The sequence below is a fragment of the Protopterus annectens genome, chromosome 7.part0 (genome assembly GCF_019279795.1).
Source record: "Protopterus annectens isolate FY-2018-M chromosome 7.part0, PAN1.0, whole genome shotgun sequence".
NCBI lineage: Eukaryota > Metazoa > Chordata > Ceratodontiformes > Protopteridae > Protopterus > Protopterus annectens.
In genome coordinates, this window is record NC_056739.1 from 104,190,236 (window position 1) to 104,207,686 (window position 17,451).

General features: G+C 40.7%; 1 protein-coding gene across 4 annotated transcripts in view; it reads left to right on the forward strand.

Annotated features, from left to right (window-relative positions):
- Window positions 1-3,558, forward strand: part of LOC122806263 (chemokine-like protein TAFA-5) — a 576,893-nt gene extending 573,335 nt beyond the window's left edge. For all 4 annotated transcript variants that reach the window (XM_044076530.1, XM_044076532.1, XR_006365497.1 and 1 more), the window contains one exon: window positions 3,184-3,558. In XM_044076530.1, coding sequence (XP_043932465.1) covers window positions 3,184-3,207 — 24 coding nt within the window. In that variant the 3' untranslated portion in view covers window positions 3,208-3,558. The remainder of the gene's footprint in view (window positions 1-3,183) is intronic.
- The last annotated feature ends 13,893 nt before the right edge of the window (window positions 3,559-17,451 follow it).

The window sequence follows — 17,451 nt, forward strand, 5'->3', positions numbered from 1 at the left end:
ATTAAGAAGGGTAGCATCACCTGTAGAAGTGACTGACACATACTCATGGATTCCTGCTGATCACCGAACCCTGTAGTGTCCTATCGAGCACATCCTCTGGGGTTAAGGCTTCAAGTACAAAACCGCTAGCATTGTGAATGGATGGCCGTGCTGTCTCCATCACTTACCTGCACCCCTAGAAGGAGCACGTGAGCTGAAGGACTCCCACCTTCCAGGGGGGACGGATGAGTCATTTGAACAGGAGGAGGGAAAATCTAGATGGTCAGTAAGGGTGGATGCAAAAACAGAAGCAAAGTTATTATTTTTAAAGGAGGTTAGTCTCTTGACTTTATTTGATTATAACATAATACTTGAAAGCACTATGTAATGTGGCCGTCGGTGTTTTATTTTACTGATTATTTTTAGTATGGGATTCTATGAAGAGATCTGTAATAGAAGTGAAGATAAACCCAGCTAGTGTTTCATTAAGGAAGGTTTCTGATGACATAGCTAAGGATTCTTTCAGAATACTGTAAGGAAGTCGAAAGCATATTATATAAGTGGAAAGGGATGGACTGATTTGGAGTTGTGTGACTGGACAACTAATACCCAGCTGTAAAGAATGTAATGACAAGCATTTAGGGTGAAAACGATCATTTGCTAGTGTCCTTACCTTTACATTTGCTGTCACCCTCATTTTGATCTTTAACATTCCTTCTTTGTTTTGTATTTATTTATTTATTTATTTATTGCAGTTAGTTTACCAGGATAGTCCATTGGGCCTTGAAGAACCCGTTTTCAATGGAGTCCTGGGGAGAAAAGCTCCAAAACAGAAAATAGATATACATTAACATTTGATAGTAATTTCTAGATACATTGAACTAGCAAAACATAATGACATCGTAATTTAAACAGTAATAGCATTGGTACAAGCAATTGAAGGAACAGAATACAAAAACATAAATACAGATTAGTGAATACACATAGAAGGTGAATAAGGTAGATTATGGTATTAAGGGCACTTAGTAGAGTTGGTTATGAGGGATGGGAGCAAGAGCATTCCCATTGAGATGCTAGATGTAAGAAAAGTGACTTCTTGAAAGTAGAGTGGTTAGAGGTAATGCGGATGTTAGGAGGTAGAGAGTTCCAGAGGCGAGCGAGGCTGAAGGAAAGGAGGTTCTTGCCTGGGGGATGAGTGGGTTTGTGCACTTCTAGTAAATTTTGATTATTAGATCTTAGCACTCTATTTGGTAGGTGCATTTTAAGGGCAGAAGCAAGGGAGGGACACTTGGAGGGGTTTAGGATCAGCTTATGGGCTAAAGTTAGTTGAGTGTAAGTAAGATAGTTGGGAAGTTCTAACCATTGTAGTTTATGGAGGGAGAGACAATGGTGAGTGGAAGACCTTTGAGCGGTGGCGAATTTAGCAATTTTATTATAGCATGAAGTGAGCTGTTTTTTTAATGAGGACTGAAGATTAGTAAGTAGTGGAGGTTGTACTCAGTCTCTGTATTGCTTTTTGTAAAGTCTTACCCAAACTGCTCCCTTATTGGAATTGACTGACTGAGTGGCAAGGAAGCCATTGAGGAGAAAGTCTTATCCTTTATTTCTGAAGTATATTTTCAGTGTTTGCAGTTTTTGTTTTATACATAAAACTTTGCAGTAATTTATGTTCTCTTATTTTCAACACAAGATTGAACCCCAGTTAAGAAAAGCATGTGATAATTATGCAACCTCATTGCGATGAAAAAGACAGAGTGCATCGCCTGTAACAGAATTCCAGTGACACCTGCACTTGATTTGTCTGAATCTGATTCAGACTTGATAAAAGTGTAATGGGAATATGTCATTTATTACAAACTGATGAGAAGAAATAAACAGGTTACTAAAGATGCCGTCAACAAGTCAGCAAGTTAAAAAAAAAGTGAGCACTTAATTTGCCAGTCAGGAAGAAGTATTTCTCCTTTTGTATTAGTGTCAGTGGTAGCCACCCAGGTGCTTTGGGTTTTTTTGCTTTAACCCCTGATAATCAAGCATGCTTGTGTGCGTCTATGGAGCTGGTGTACACTGGGCCTTAATGATGCATGGTACACCTCTATGTGACATGAGCAGGATATTGGACGTTTAAGCACAAGTTACTGCAGGAAGCAGTTAGGCCCTTCATGTAATGTTCAGATTAGTGGTAGTTCAAGGAGTGACATTTAAGTGAACATGTTTAGTGAAAATCCACCAGTGTAACTATTATCAGAGAACTACCGGCTCCATGGCATACATGGGTAAAGCCCTAACTATGGCCCAGACAGACCAGGTTTCATTGTCAGTTCGCGCTTCTGAAGTGCTGGCAAGGGAAGGATGGGAGGGCCTCTCCTGTGGGTGGGGCATGCACGAGTGCACATTTTGGTTTATCTCCAGCGGAAGTGGAGGATGTGCAAGATTCATTGTCTTCCTGGAGGCGGGGCATCAGCCGAGTCACCACAGAGGCACGACAGTACACCTGTACATCTCTCCCAAGGCAATATATTTGAGTATGAGGTTACTGAACTTAGTACTTAACAAGAAATCCTCCTCAATAACATATATGATGCAGCTCTAAAATACCTCAGTGTCCTCAACTGCCGTGAACATTGGTCAGTGAAAGTCCTTGGGAGGCTTGCCAGGTTCAGTGGACCCAGTGAGCGAGGACAGGCTGCTGGAGATAGCTACTGGTCAGCTGAGTGGACAGTGCAAAAATATATATTCGCATAAACGTAGCAAAAATGTCTTTCATAAATCATTTTTTATTGGTACTAAAAGCATATAGAATCAATGCTTAGAAACAGGATGGAAATGTAAGGACTACATAGGAGCTGAAAGGCATAAGGACCGTCATTAAGACATAAGTTAGACAGTTCCATATATTCCAAATCCCCATTTGATCACAGTTTGTAGATTTATTTTACAGTACTGAAAGAATAAAAACATTACTGGGTTGCATGTTTGTAGGGAAGTAACCATTTAGAGATAAAAACGTAACCTACTGTCAGCATTTTGTGGGAAGCAGGGCAGCAATACGTATTGTATGAAATGATCAAACTGTGTTAACATGTAGTTGTCATCACTGTCCTTTGGCAGCATGACTCTAATTACTGGGTAATACCTATCTCCATCTGCTTGGTATGTTTTAGATGGTATTAATAGTCATATTTTTTTCTTTTTTTGCTCCTTCAGGTTTGCTGGAACACCACAAATTAATACTTCTTGGCAGTGTTACTAGTGACGAGACCTAGTAAGCCTGGTTGTAAAGGAGCAACACTGCTTGATAACACACATCCACTGGAAAGTTGGACCCAAACATTAAAGGAAAAAAAAAAAACAAGCAGATGACAAGTGCAATACAAGGTTTCTTCAGCTTGTGCTCTAGGATACTGTATGTGGCACCTAGATGTGGAGCTCGTAAGAAGAGGGTCTGGGAAGGAAGCAAAAGAAACAGAGACATATTTGTGTCCTACTGGATAAGGCTGTCAAACAGCTGTGCTAAGGAAAATACTTCTTGTTTACCTTCTGAATGTCCCCATATCATAATAAAGACTAGTGACTGCTTTCTGTATGCCTCCTGTAGATTTGTGTTTTAAATGTGTAAATTCCTCGTAAACAAATGTAATGGATAATATCAAAATTAAAAAGTCACAACTGTCTGCAAATTTCATTAGCAGACTCTGCAGAATATGCAGCCAACATGTATTTTATACTTAAGGGCAGCTTACATTTTAGGAATATGAGCAGCGTATTTTTTGCAAGGCAGCATAAATATTTAATAAGAACAATAGCATAGCAAACATTCAAATACATGTTACCTAAAAGTAAGCAGATACTATAAATGAGACTGACTGCATAGAAGGTGAATGTGTTCTCTCTGATTAGTAGTGACATCTAGTGGACAGCATGGGCAGTGCTGCGTAACAGAGCTGAGCCCTGCAACATATTTGACACAGTCCATCTATTCAGCTTGTTCGTGTATGTAATACGTTTACTAGAATTTACAACTGCGGACTTTCTGGATGCCAGATAAATGACTGACTACTTAATTAACAGGTGGAATACAGATGTTTGATACAATGAGTAATTTACTGTAAACAAATAATAATACCACTAAAAATACACTGATGTCAGAAGGCAAGGACTGTAACTGCACTTGAGGTAAACCAAAAAGAAGTGTGGAAGTTGGGGGAAGAGAGAGAGCCTTCATGCAAATTGTACAGAGTACTTAGTTCAGTAAACAACTTCAGAAACATTTTCTCATTGGAACACTTCTCCTAAAATTACATATTTCTCCATAAGCATTTTGTTTCTGATGCTAGTGGGTAAAAGAATATTCCAGTGTTAGCTGTTTTGCCTTAGAAAACAAGCATAACTACATATACAGTAACAGTTACTATACAAAGCCAGAAGGGAGAACTGATGCTGCCATTTCTATGCTTTATAGGTACTTTCACAGAGGTGTGACATATACATCCCACACTGCCATTGAGGTAGACACCACATGCAGCATTTTAAATGCAACAACTTCCATCATCACTGCATTCTCAGAAAAAGATGCAGCAACCTCAGAAAAAATTTTCAAGTTGATACTGAATCCTCTCCAGTGGCTGTGCCAAGTGTTTCCCATCCAGCATTCCCCACCTTGGTTGTCTGCTTCCTTTAAAGAGTCTGGCAGTTGAAAGCACATAAAGTTCATAGGCTCATATTAGGCTAAAGACCACAGGGAACATTTTAAGCCTAGTCATGCATCCCAGGTGAGAACCAAACCATATATCTTTTGTTTGCGAGGTTAACACCTTAACAATTATGCCATCCGTAGTCAGAGCATACCCCAGACTAGGACAATGTGTTTTTCTTTGCACACCATTTCTTTTCTGCCACTGAAACAGTTTAGATCTTTGCCCGGACCTTTATCATGGAAAATTTTCCATATTCAGTTTGTAAGGAAGTACAAGTAATCAATGTGATCCTCTGCCTGCCAGATCACAAGCCAAAGCCGATACAGGCATTACCTGTAATGTCTGGGGGAAGAGCTGATATAAAACCCTCCCAGAAGTGACAGCATTTCAGCCTGTCCACCCAGAGATGCACAAGGGAGAAGTCTCAGGCCTACCTTATGCTTTGCTAGACAGCAGCAATAAAACTGTCTAACAAAGGTACTGACAAGAGCATTCCTCACATGATCCCAGGCTGGTGCCATGAAAAGATGATTGCCATGGATGTTTGGAAGCTAGGAGGGGTAAAACTGATAAAGATCTGGAAGGTTTTGTTTTAACAGTATTTTAAGAAGAGGAGAAAAACAAATATCCTGGGAGAAAGTGGTGGTGGCTGTAATACCTATAGAGGGTAAAGACCCATCATATCCAGCTTCATACAGGCCCATTTCAATACTAAACCATAATGGCTAAAAGAATGGCAAAGGTGAAGTCAAAATTGATAGATGTGGAACAGTGTGGCTTTGTGGAGGGGAGGCAAACATTTGACAACATTAACAGAACTTTAATCCAGAGGGAAGCAGAATGTAAGAAAATACCATTGTTGTTGGTGGGTCTTGATGCAAAGAAAGCATTTGACAGAGTAAGCTGGGAGTTTGTGAGCATGGCAATTGAAGCATTTGGATTTCCTGATAAAATCATAAAGTTGATTATACGGTTGTTTGAGGTGATCAGAGGTGAAAAATTAAAGTGGGTGAGGTCCTCTCTGATAATTTCTGTCTGAGCCGAGGAACCAGACAGGGGTGTCCTCTTTCCCCTTTGTTATTTGAATTATATTTAGAACTATTGGCAAAGAAAATAGGTGACTCAGAAATTCAAGAATATAATTGGTATGGTAGGCAAGAAAAGATGTTCTCTATTTGTAGATCATATTATTTTATACCTGATAAAACCAGAAAAGGACATTTCAGTGTTGTGAAACATTCTGAGATAGTTTCACATCATTTTGAAGATAAAACAAATGCAGTAGCTGTAAATTATGTACCCACATGCAAATTGGTTTAGCAATATCCATATTTATGGGAGCATGATCAAATGAAGTATTTAGGAGTATGGAGTAAGAAGCATTCTGGTGTGGCAGCTAAGGATATGTGGCAAAGGGACTAAACAAAAGATAATACAAAAACTGAGACTTTGGAAGCTCTGTTATATGGATAGTAAGATACAAGCAGTTAAAATAGTTTTAGTCCCTTTAGTTTTATACACAGGTCAGGCATACTTTTATCAACCAGAGGAGAAGTTGTGACCAGCAATAAAGAGCTGAAGGATTTTATCTGGGAAGGGAAGATGGCAAGAGTCAAATTGGATGAGCTGATAGTTGCAATAGTACAATGCATTCTGGGATTATCCAATTTGAAGGGGTATTTCAGAGCTACACATTTAAGGCTCCGATACATAGCACAAGCAAAAACATATCATTCAAAGTGGAAAGGGTTGAGGACAAAACAGGGGGAAACTCAAGAAGCAAGGAGAGATTGGGATTTTGGATGCAGACCTTTAAGGAGAATAACAGTAATCATACAGAATATTATATTCATGAAGTAGCAGAAAGTATTCTAAGAACTAAGCCAAGGGAATGGAGGAAGGAGATTCTGCCAATAGGAATGACTGCAATTAGGGATACAGACAATAGACAAGAGAGGGCGGGAATTTATTAGTGAAAACTGGCAAAACAGCCAAGGTATTGGGAGCAAATAGAGAGGGAATGGTAATAGAATGGGAAGAGGCCAATAATTTGTCTGGACTGCAGACTAGAGATTGTCTTCCCTATCAAGGATTGATATCAGGGTATAGGCAAAGATAAAGAAATGGGATCCTAAGCAAATGATCAGCATTGATAGAGTTTCTAGTAGAATCTAGAACATAAGCTGCTGTTAAAAAAAGGAATAATTAGTAGAACCTATAAAATATTGCATGAGAACTATAAGAATCAATCAGAGGAGATTAGAAAGGATTGGGAAGAGAGAATGGATAAGCAATTCACAAAGAAACAATGGGGGATATATGTATATCTCCCAAATATGCAACAAAGTGTAGAAGATTTAGGATCTTTGCTTGGAAGTGTTTACATAAGTATTTTTGTACCCAAATAGACTCCAAATAATTTTTCCTCAGGTAGATAGCAAATGTTGGAGGTGAAATGGTTAAGAAAGAGGTAATTGGGAACATATTTTCCGGGACTGTAATGAGTTGGCAGACTTTAAAAATTTCCTGCAGACTATCAGAAATACTGGGTGAGCAAATTAATATGATTAAGAAAATGATTTTTTGAGCTATGATACAGAATCAGAATTGCCTAGCCATAGTAAGGCCTTGCTGAGTCTAAGTATGGCGGCTACCAAAAAACCAATTACTAGGAAATGGAAATCAAAGTCTAAACCAACTGTACTAGAAGTAGTGAATATAGTAACAGAGATAAAACAACTGCGAGTGGGATCTTTAGAAAGGTGTAGGCGCAAATTACATAGAAAAAATGGAAACTGTCAGAACAATAGATGCAGACAAGGAATGGGTTTAGGATTTGAAAGAGCTATGTAATGTTTGACAGTGACTGGATAGATTATAAGTGATGTATAAATAATGTTTGCAACTAAAATTATGTCAGTATGGTTTGCTTTCATTTCTGTAAATGTATGATTGCTAAAGTCATAAGTGGTATTCTAATAAAGATGTTTCTTGTTTAATAAAAAAAAAAAAAAGAAAATATGATTGACACAGAGGGTAGATGTCGGTTGCACCCTCCTGAAGTACCATGAGAAGATGATTGATACAGAGGACCAATATCATTCACACCTTCTTGAAGTTAAGTCCATCTCTGAGATAGCCTTGTGGGTGTCATGTCACCAGCTGCCCCCAGGCTGGCAGGATATTGAGTTTGCTCCTATCTTCCTCTTCAATAGATGAAATGGAAGGCCTGTGAGATCTGCATACTGGTTACCACTGGGTCTATATTAGAACATTGAATGTTCTAAATAGACGCTCACTTGAGCAAAAATCCAGGACCTTGAAAATGTTATTGTGGGGGGCTTCACACCCCCCCCCCCCACTCTCTGCCAAATATATATTCCAACTCTGAGATCGTACTACAGTGAGGAAAGGGCAAATATTCTGATCTTCACTGTACTGCGATTAAAAAAAAACTTTGAGGTCCTGCATTTTCGCCGATGTCAGTGTTCACTATTTAGAACATTTGATATTCTAATGCAGACCCGGTTACCACCTTGGGGTAAGCCTCATGGTGTAAAAAGAAGTTATGTACTTAACTATAACGTTCCATCTGTGTTGTCCATTTTCATTCTTCCTAACTGGTTCACATCCAATCCTTGGATCCGACTCGGCCGTTACTTTAGCTCGTGGCCACCAACAAGCTCTTGAGCTCCTCCCTTACCTATAATGCACCAACCCCTAACATACCCCAGATCTTGTTTGTTGGTTTACATAAAGTAGGAAGTACTAATATAATATTCCTGACAGAGGAAAACATACCTAGATCACAACATGAGGGACAGTGGTGTCCTCATAAGCCCTCATTTTCCAGAAATCAACTGTGAAAAAGGTTGGAGGGTGAGAAGTTGAGGAAGAATAAAAATGGACAACACAGATGGAACTTTATATTAAGTACATAACTTATTTATCTGATATTATCAATTTTAATTCTAACTTCAGCTGTTGGAAGAGAGTCCCCAGCTACCTAAAATCGCGGGTGGACTCTAAGGAAGGATATTCCTGAGCACAGCTGTACCGAAAGTTGCTCTCCCCACTTGAGACCAGATCCAGTATGTAATGACTAGCCCAAGTTGCAGCCACACATATGTCTTCCATGGAAGCTCTAGAGAGAAACACTGAAGAAGTCACCATGGACCTAGTTGAATGGGCTCTTAAAGGATTTGGTAAGGATAGATCCAATTGGTTGTAGACAAATGATATGCAATCAGTCAGCCATATGGCTAACGTTACCTTTGCAACTGATTTGCCCAATTTAGAATCTGCAAAGAGAGAAATAATTGATCCATCTTCCTAATTGTTTTTGTTCTGTGTAAGTAAAAATGTAATTGTCTGTGGACATCCAATAAATGCAACATATATTCACCTTTGTTTGCAAATTTAGGAAAAAAACTGGCAGATTAATAGACTGATTGATATTGGATTCTGACACCTTAGGAAGGAAAGAAGAGTTGGTACATAATGTTACTCTATCACTATGAAAAATCCAGTAGGGAGAATCCGAGGACAATGTTTGAAGTTTTGAAATTCTTGTACTGTAGGAAATGGCCACTAGAAAAATAGTCTTCCAAGTCAGGAATTTAAGATCACATTTTGCTGCTGGTTCAAAGGGGGAATGAATTAAGGCCTGCAGTACCAAATTTAAATCCCATGGTGGAGTAGGATCTTTATTGGGTCGTCTCAGTAGAAGGATGCCTATCAAAAACTTTACAAAGCTTAGATGAAGCAAAGGAAGAATTCTCAAATCCAATTTGAAAGTTAGAGATTTCTGCTAACTGCACTCTAATTATTGAGGAGCTAGCTCCCTCATTAAAAATCATTGCCAAAAAATTCAAAACACTGTGCAGGAGTTGAGAATGGGTCAAAGTGTTTCTTTTGTGCCCAAAAAACAAACCTTTTCCATTTGCATCTGTAAAGTTTTCTTTTAGAAGACTTTATGGGAAGATAATAGTATATGACGGACAGGGGAAGAGAGCATCAAAATGTCTGGCTGTTAAAGGAATTGGAGAAGCCACTCTGTTAGTTTGAGGTTTGAGATATCTGGATGAGTCATGCCTGTCAGGTGAGACAGGAGGTCTGGAATTGGATCCAGAATCCAAGGTGGGTAAAGTAGATTAGATGAGGTCAAAGGAAGGAAAAGGGAATCTCTGTATATGATCCTCTGCACCCACATAGCTCTTATGATGTCCAGCCAGGCTGTCTGGTGTAGGGATATCTACCTCTGATCATCTCCAAAGGGGGGCAATTGAGCCAGCTTCCAGGAGTGCTGGTATGGTTTATTGGAGAAGGAATCTCTGGGACCCCCTGGATCTGCAGGCCACCTCTGCTGTATGAGCATCATTATCCATTCAGGTCCCCCCTCTCTGACCCTGGTATCTCCACATGGATCTTGGAAAGGACCCTGGGACTTACTGAACCACATTTTTTGACCACCTTGTTGATCCGTAGAAAAGGATCTTTAAGGAGTCGAAAAATGTATGCCCAATGCAAAAAGGGTCTTTCCGTCTTTCTCACACCTGGAGAGTGTGTCTTTAACTTTAGGGCCAAACAACAAACTGCTGTCAAAGGGTGGGTTGATGAACAAGTATTTGAAGAGTTCAGCAAAATCACACAAGCGCATCCAGGCATGCCCCCTGATGGAAATGCCTGAACCTGCCGCCCTTGAGGCACCTTCAGCTGCATGCGAGATAAGCCTCATGGATGACCTAGAACTAGATTGTCGGGCTGCCAACTGTGAAGCCACAGAAGTCTGGGTCTCAGCAGTAACTGTTTTAGAAAAGGAATTTAATAGTTCCTTTATCAACACCCTTTGTAATGTAAAGTGTGCCAGATAGTTCAGCAATCTGAGGGCAAAGGTTGCTGATGCATACACATGCTTCCCAAATCTGTCCAATGCCCTAGACTTTGTGTTAGGGGGATGGACAGAGGAACTTTGTTCAGCAAGTTGTGGCCACCACCATAACCGCATCTATGGGCACTCCTTTGCTCCAGAATTCTGTACTTACAGGTGGAGCCAAAATCCGATCTGGTCTTTTGGGGATTGGCTCAACTAAGTCAGGCTCCTTCCATGCCCACTTAGAGATCAAGTCAATGAGCTCACTGACAGGTGGAGTAACCCAGGACGTAGATGGGTCAGTTCCAAAGGCCTCCAGGAATACCGATTCCTCTGGAGAAGAGTTATTGGAGGACCAACTACCCCTCTGCTTAAGGAACTCAAGGATATCTCTGAATGAGGCATCTTTGGGTGGTGATCTTGGAGGTTCTCCATTATTTAAGCGAATGTTCAATGTTTCAAATGTTGCTTTATCGACAGTTAAATGTCAAAAAGGCCAAATCCCAAACAAATGGAACGGTGATTTTTTTTTTCCTAGGGAAAAAATCACTGGGCCGTTTTCAGGACTTTGCCATTTCCTCCATTGTGGTGCGATCTCGGAGTTGGTATATTTAAGTAAGGGGAGAGGGTTTGGTTTTTTTTTTTTTTTTTTTGCAGATCACAGATTTTTTTTTTTCCCCAGGAAAAAAAATCGCTGTTCCGTTTGTTCGGGATTTGGAGTATTCGACATTTAGCTGTCGATAAAATGATGTTTGAAACATTGAACGTTCACTTATCTAATAGGGAAGTGATCTTGGGGTCTCTTTCCCTTCATCAAAATCAGTATCTTTGGCAACGGACTCCTGAGGGGAGTCCAAGTGCCTCCTGTTGCACTTCCTCTTCCTCGGGACTTTTTTGGTGGATGCTCCAGTGAAGTGTCAGAAGAGATTGTAATGCTATGCTGGGTAAACTGAAGATGTTAAGCTGGCTTGTCCCTATGGTGTAGAATGATGTGGCTCAAGGCCAAGAGGCATCTGGGATCCAGAGGGAAGATCTGAGGGAGGAGAGACTGCCTGACTTGTTGAAGCAAAGAAAACTCTTTCCACTACCTCAAAGTCAGAACGTCCTGGGGAGAAAGCAGCAGATGAAGCCAAGAAGCCAAATTTCCAACCCATCGGCTCCATCTACCCTAAGGGCAATCCACCTGAGGCAAAGGCCAGAGCGACCTGTCCAGTGCCAAGGCTCCGAGGGGCAGAGGTGGCTCCGACAACTTCAAAGTATACTCTAACATCTCTGATCTGACAGGAATGTTATGGCTTCAAGAATCATCTGGCTCCAAAGCCGTCAGAGCCAGAGCACTCAGGGATTTCCTTGGAGCCAAAGACAAATATTTTCGGATCCAATCCAGACAGTTCTGGCATACTCAGATCCAGGGGCTCCAAAACAGATGGGCAGGTCTGAGAAGGAGCTGAGAGAGGTGGAGTAGTGTGAACTAGGTCTTCCTGACCAAAAGGGTTAGGAGCCGGGAGACCTCATCTGTATCTGTGCCAAGAGAAATCTCAGCTTCAGTCAGACTTCTGGAAGAACAAGAGGAAATTAAGGATGGCGACTTAGCGTTCCATAAAAGGAGACGGTACTTTGGAAGGTACTGGATCAATACTGGGTGAGTATCTAATCTTTGGTAAGGGCCTCAGATCTGAAGAGCTTGGATTCTACAAAGCCATTGTCAGATCTGATTGCTGAAATCTCACAAGTAACCTTGTGATCCAATTTATGTTTTTTCTTTGGTGGTTGCGAGGAAGAAGGAGTCGAGGATCCCGAAGGTCTAGGAGACTTAGTGGAAGGTTCCTTAGTTTTTTACTTGGAGGTTTGAGCTCCAGCAATAGCCTCAGAAAAAGATGTAGGGAGTAACACTTTCAAAATAGATTTATTTTTCTGGTCTGCAATGGCACGCGGATTAAAGTTTTTAAATATCTGACAGTCAGATTGTAGGTGATCTGGGTCCACACAATAAAAGCATAATGAATGTCAGACAAGGGCAATTTGTGCCCACACTTTTGGCACTTAAAACCAAAAGAACCTTTTGCTGCCATCATAAACTACAAAATACAAAAAAAGAGAAGAGAAAAAGTCATTTTTTTTAAATAGGAAAAGGGAAATAAGGAAAGAAAAGAAGTACCAAAGATGGTACAACAAATTACACTAAACTTGTGTAAAGGAAAAATGAACAACTGCCAACAGTGGTAAAAAAGAACTACACTAAGTGTAAGAAGAAGGATTTATAGAAAAGAATAGGATAAACTATTATATTCAAATAGAACAATTGAAAAAAAACATAATTTTATGCAATTGCTTGAGATCTGAAGGTGACCACATCTAATCATGAAAGCGGCAAACGAGATCTGGGGAATGTTAGGGTTTGGTGCATTGTGGGTAAGGGAGGAGCTCAAGAGATTTTTGGTGGCCACGACCTAAAGGAACACCTGAGTCGGATCCTAGGATCATATCTGAATGGAACAGTTGAGGATAGAATGAAAATTGCAATATCAGATACATTGTTATTCCCTGAATAAAGAGCTGGAGATTACCTGCAACCAGCTTGCACATGGGAAGATATCCCTCAAGTTTTACCTGCAAGCATCCTACATCTGAGTAGATATCCCTCAAACCTCACCTGCAGCCACCATGCACCTGAGGAGCTATCCTTCAAGTCTGTCTGCAAATACTCAGTGCCTGCATGTGGGACTAAGACCTCTCCTACATGAGCCTTGCCCTTTGGGGCCCATGGTCTTGAGTGCCTGTTAGTCTCCCAGTTCAGGCTCTTGATGTCACTTAGCTACTTGACGTGGTGTGACCTGCTGTCGCAGATCTAGGTCACCCTTAGAGAGCACAAACTTTTGCCACTCTTAGGTCCTGCACAGGTGTAGCTTGTCCCAGCAACTGCCCAGTCAATCAAACTATGGAACTCACCCATGCAATGTTTTACCCCTTCTATATCAGCTGAGCTCAAATTCACCCATCCAAGAAGTAGGACTGGGGAAGGTCATTCCTCGTTCTCTCTGTCTGGGAAGGGAATTTATAGAACCCAGAGTTCCTCGTCTCAGAATAATATGGCTAAAGACAATGAAACCTCCCTTTCCTTTCTGCAATTTCCCCCAGGTGACCCCCACCTTTGGAGAAAAAATCCTGTTCATGAAGTCTCTGTGGGCCTGCCCATGCCCCCCATGTTCCTCCCTGAAATACAGTCATTAATTTCTGGGATAGAAGAAAGCTGAGCATTGGGTCATCCCCACCATGAACATGAAGTCTGTGCAGCCTAAAACATTCAGATACAATTCTTTCTGGTAACAAGAAAGATGCATTTTACTATTTCAATCTGACAAGCATCTCAAAGCCAACTCATTTTTAAGATTTCTCTGTCTTATCTCCCCAAATTCCAGTTCACCACAATGGATCTGGTAGTAGTAGAAAGGCTTTCAGCTGTCCTAGATTCTGGGGTCATGAAAGAGCTGGATAAGACCCTTTCTATACTTTCTACAGTATGCTTCCATCTTGTCTGCTGTGATTTTAATTCTGCCTACACTGTGGCTAGGACAGAAGAAGATGGCTTCACTCTGGCTTGGAGGGACTTTGACAAGCCATCCTACATGTCCCTTTCTGATGAAGGTCCTCTTTTTGCAGGTATCCTTAGTCTTGGCTGATTATCTCCAAAGAAGGAAGCAAGTCCTTTCCACTAAGGAGAGCCTTTGCACTGCAACCCCCTCCCTGGGTCCATGTTTTCTTCTTGGCATAACCAAACTTCAAGGAAGAAGAGGCATCCCTCAGGGAACTGCTCAAAGTATTAATATTGCCACCTCTAAATGTGCTAGCCAGATCTCCCAGTAGTGTTACTGTCACATGCCCAAGAGTTGAGTCAAGACTGCAGTCCAATGCTGTCAGTAGGGTGGTTCTCCAACTTCTTCTCAGCTTGGAGAACTATCACAAAGGAACAATAGTTTCCAGGAGTGGCCACAGACAGCCATATTTTGCAGCTGTTGAGTCCTTCCTGTGAAAGGGTTCCTCTCAGCGAATAAGCCTTCTTGGAAGAGTTCCTCAGACAGACTTAGATGCTGCTTCTCAAAGGAACTATACAGACTCCTCCACCATTGGAATGAGGCCAGGATTTTATTCCCAACACTTTAGTTTTGAAGGATACAGAAGATTTATATTCCATGTTGCATCTCTGCCACTTCACTGTCCTGTACATTGAGTTTTGCACTGGGAATCCATGAGATCATGCCCCTGCTGCCTCAGGTGGCTTGAATGTTGTCATTGGATACAAGTTGTGTGTTTTGAAACATTAGTATCTGAGGCTGCCACAGGAAAGTCTTTCTATTCACCAGTTGCTGCATGTACCTTGACAGATGCATGCCAAAAGGGGCATTATACTCAATAAGTGGCCTAATGAGGGCTGAGTAAAGGGGACAATGACATCTTTGGATCTAGAAGCAATCCCATTTTTTATACTCTGTGCAATGTAGAAGGACTTCATTATCACAGTGGACATGTACTAGTCAAATGGTAAGTCACTGTTGACTTACGTTTTCAAATCCCAAACTACAGGTCAGCTCTTAGGGGTGTATTATCAACGTGGTAATTCCCTGGCAAAATTGACTTTCCAAAGGAGACAATAATGCATTCTTTGACATTTAACTTTAGTCCACGAGTCTGGCACTAGTTATTTGTTTGAGAAAAGCCTTCCTGAAGGATAGCAGAGTCTTTTGAGGATTTCATCACTGCTCCTAGCTTGCAGTCATCTGCAAACATAGTTAACCAGAGGCCTTTGGAATTGGTTTTTACTTCTGAGAAGTGGATGCCAAACAGATGAGGTCCCATACCATAACCTAGGGGACTCTGTTGGTGACTGGTCTTTTTGTGGAGGTAACTTCCCCTACTTTGATCCCCTGGATCCTGTGAGCCAGTTGGCAATCCATCAGGTGACAAAGGAGTTTATTCCCAGTTTATTAAGCTGTTGTACTATGCCTGAGTGGAGAACTGTGTCAAAAGTTGGCCAGGTCAAGGTAGGTGGTGTGTACCATTTTATCTTCATCTATTGCTTTGATAATCTGTTGAAGAAAAGTGCACCAGGTTGAGTAAGCATGACCTGCCTTTGATGAATCCAGACTAACATAGGTCCATTGTTTGGAGGTTCCCTATGTCCTTATTGATTAATTCCATGATAATTCTTTCCATGGCTGTGCATACATGGCTAGTCAGACTTATGGGTATGTAACTGTCTGGGTTTGAGGAAAGTCTTCTGTTATGTAGGGGAATAACTGTTGCTGTTCTCTATTCACTTGGTATGAAAGCTGTACAGAGATTAAGGTTGAACAGAGTTGTTAGGTATGTGGACAAAGCATACTTCATAGAATTCAAAATGCATCCTGGGATATTGTCAGAATTCATTGCTACAGTATTTTTTGCTTATGATAGCACTTTCAGGACTTGATTTTGTGTGATTTCTGATAGTGAGTCAGTTTCAGATAGTTCATATGAGATAGACATGGGGGAAGAGGTAAAGTTTGAGCTGAATTCATCACACAGTAGGTTAACTATATAGTAATCTTCAGTGTATGTGACATCATTTACAATCAGTTCAGTGAATTATTGCATTATGCTCCAAAGATTCCAAACAAAAGTAAAAAAGGTCTTGTGATTGCCCTTTGCTTGGGTGTCAGTTTCTGACTTGAACTTGACTTTGGTAGATTTAATTTAGCACCTGAGTTGCTTGATTAATTTAATGACAATGGCTCTATCATTTTGTGTATTGGTGTTCTTTTAGCCAGTAATCTCTTCCTTTCACTGTAAAGTTTGTTTATATTAAAGTTCCAGTGGGGAAGGTGTTTTTGTGGTATGCCCTTTGCTAGTTTCTGCTGGCTAGACTCATCTTTGCAGCTGTTTATATACTTGTATAGTTTAGTGGTGTGTTTTCACATAATCAGTATTTAACTAGGTTTGTTGGGGATTTGAAGCTTACAGTGTATCACTTAGGTGTGGATAGTTTGTCTCGGAGAAATGTTAGGGGCAAAAATGGTTTCTGGATTCAGTTTTATTTTGAAGGAGACAACTTTATAGTCAGAGCTAACAAGTTACAAAGATATGCAAGGGATAGTGCAAGATGCCCTCATATTGGCAAGGACAAGATCTAAGATGTTATTTTCCCTAATGAGTACACTGATTAGTTGTTCCTGGGCATTTATGTTGACAAAATCCAGAAATATCTGTGTTTGTGCACTAGTGGTCTTATAAGTTTTTCAGTATATAGTTGGACAGCTTAGCTGAAAATTATATTGGGTTTAATACTGAGTGACTCTAGTTTTTGTAGATAGGCATTGTGACTTTCTCAGGTCATAGAAGGAGTTCTGTATCTAGTCATTACGTGTTAAGGGACCTTTCTGATGGTAATTTGGACTTGAAGAAACTCTCACATCATGGCTCGTTAAGCAGCATGAGCACTAGACTCTTCTGAATAAAGATTGAGACACCTCCACCCCTTTTCCCTTCTGTGCAGTGGCGGGTCTAAAAGTGTGGAAGGCATTGTTACCCTGCACAGCTGAAATACTTTCCACTATTTTAAATCATGTCTCAGTCTTTACACAGACGTCTGTTTCCCCCAGCGTGAAAGGTGCTTGCTGAGAGTGGAGTTTTTTGTTCGGGCAATTAGCACTGATCAGTAATACCTTCATATTTTCCTATGCTTGTTTCACTGGTGGGTATATATGGTTGACGTTGCAAAAAAAAAAAAAAAAGGCACTATGGAGGTTGATAATGTCTTTGCCAGTATTCAAAAGCCTCCAGGGGATAGGTGCAGGTCATCCTTAGAGAAGCAGTTTGATGTGTTGATCATGTCCTCCCAAGCTGACAATCACCAGAAACTAAGCCAGTTAC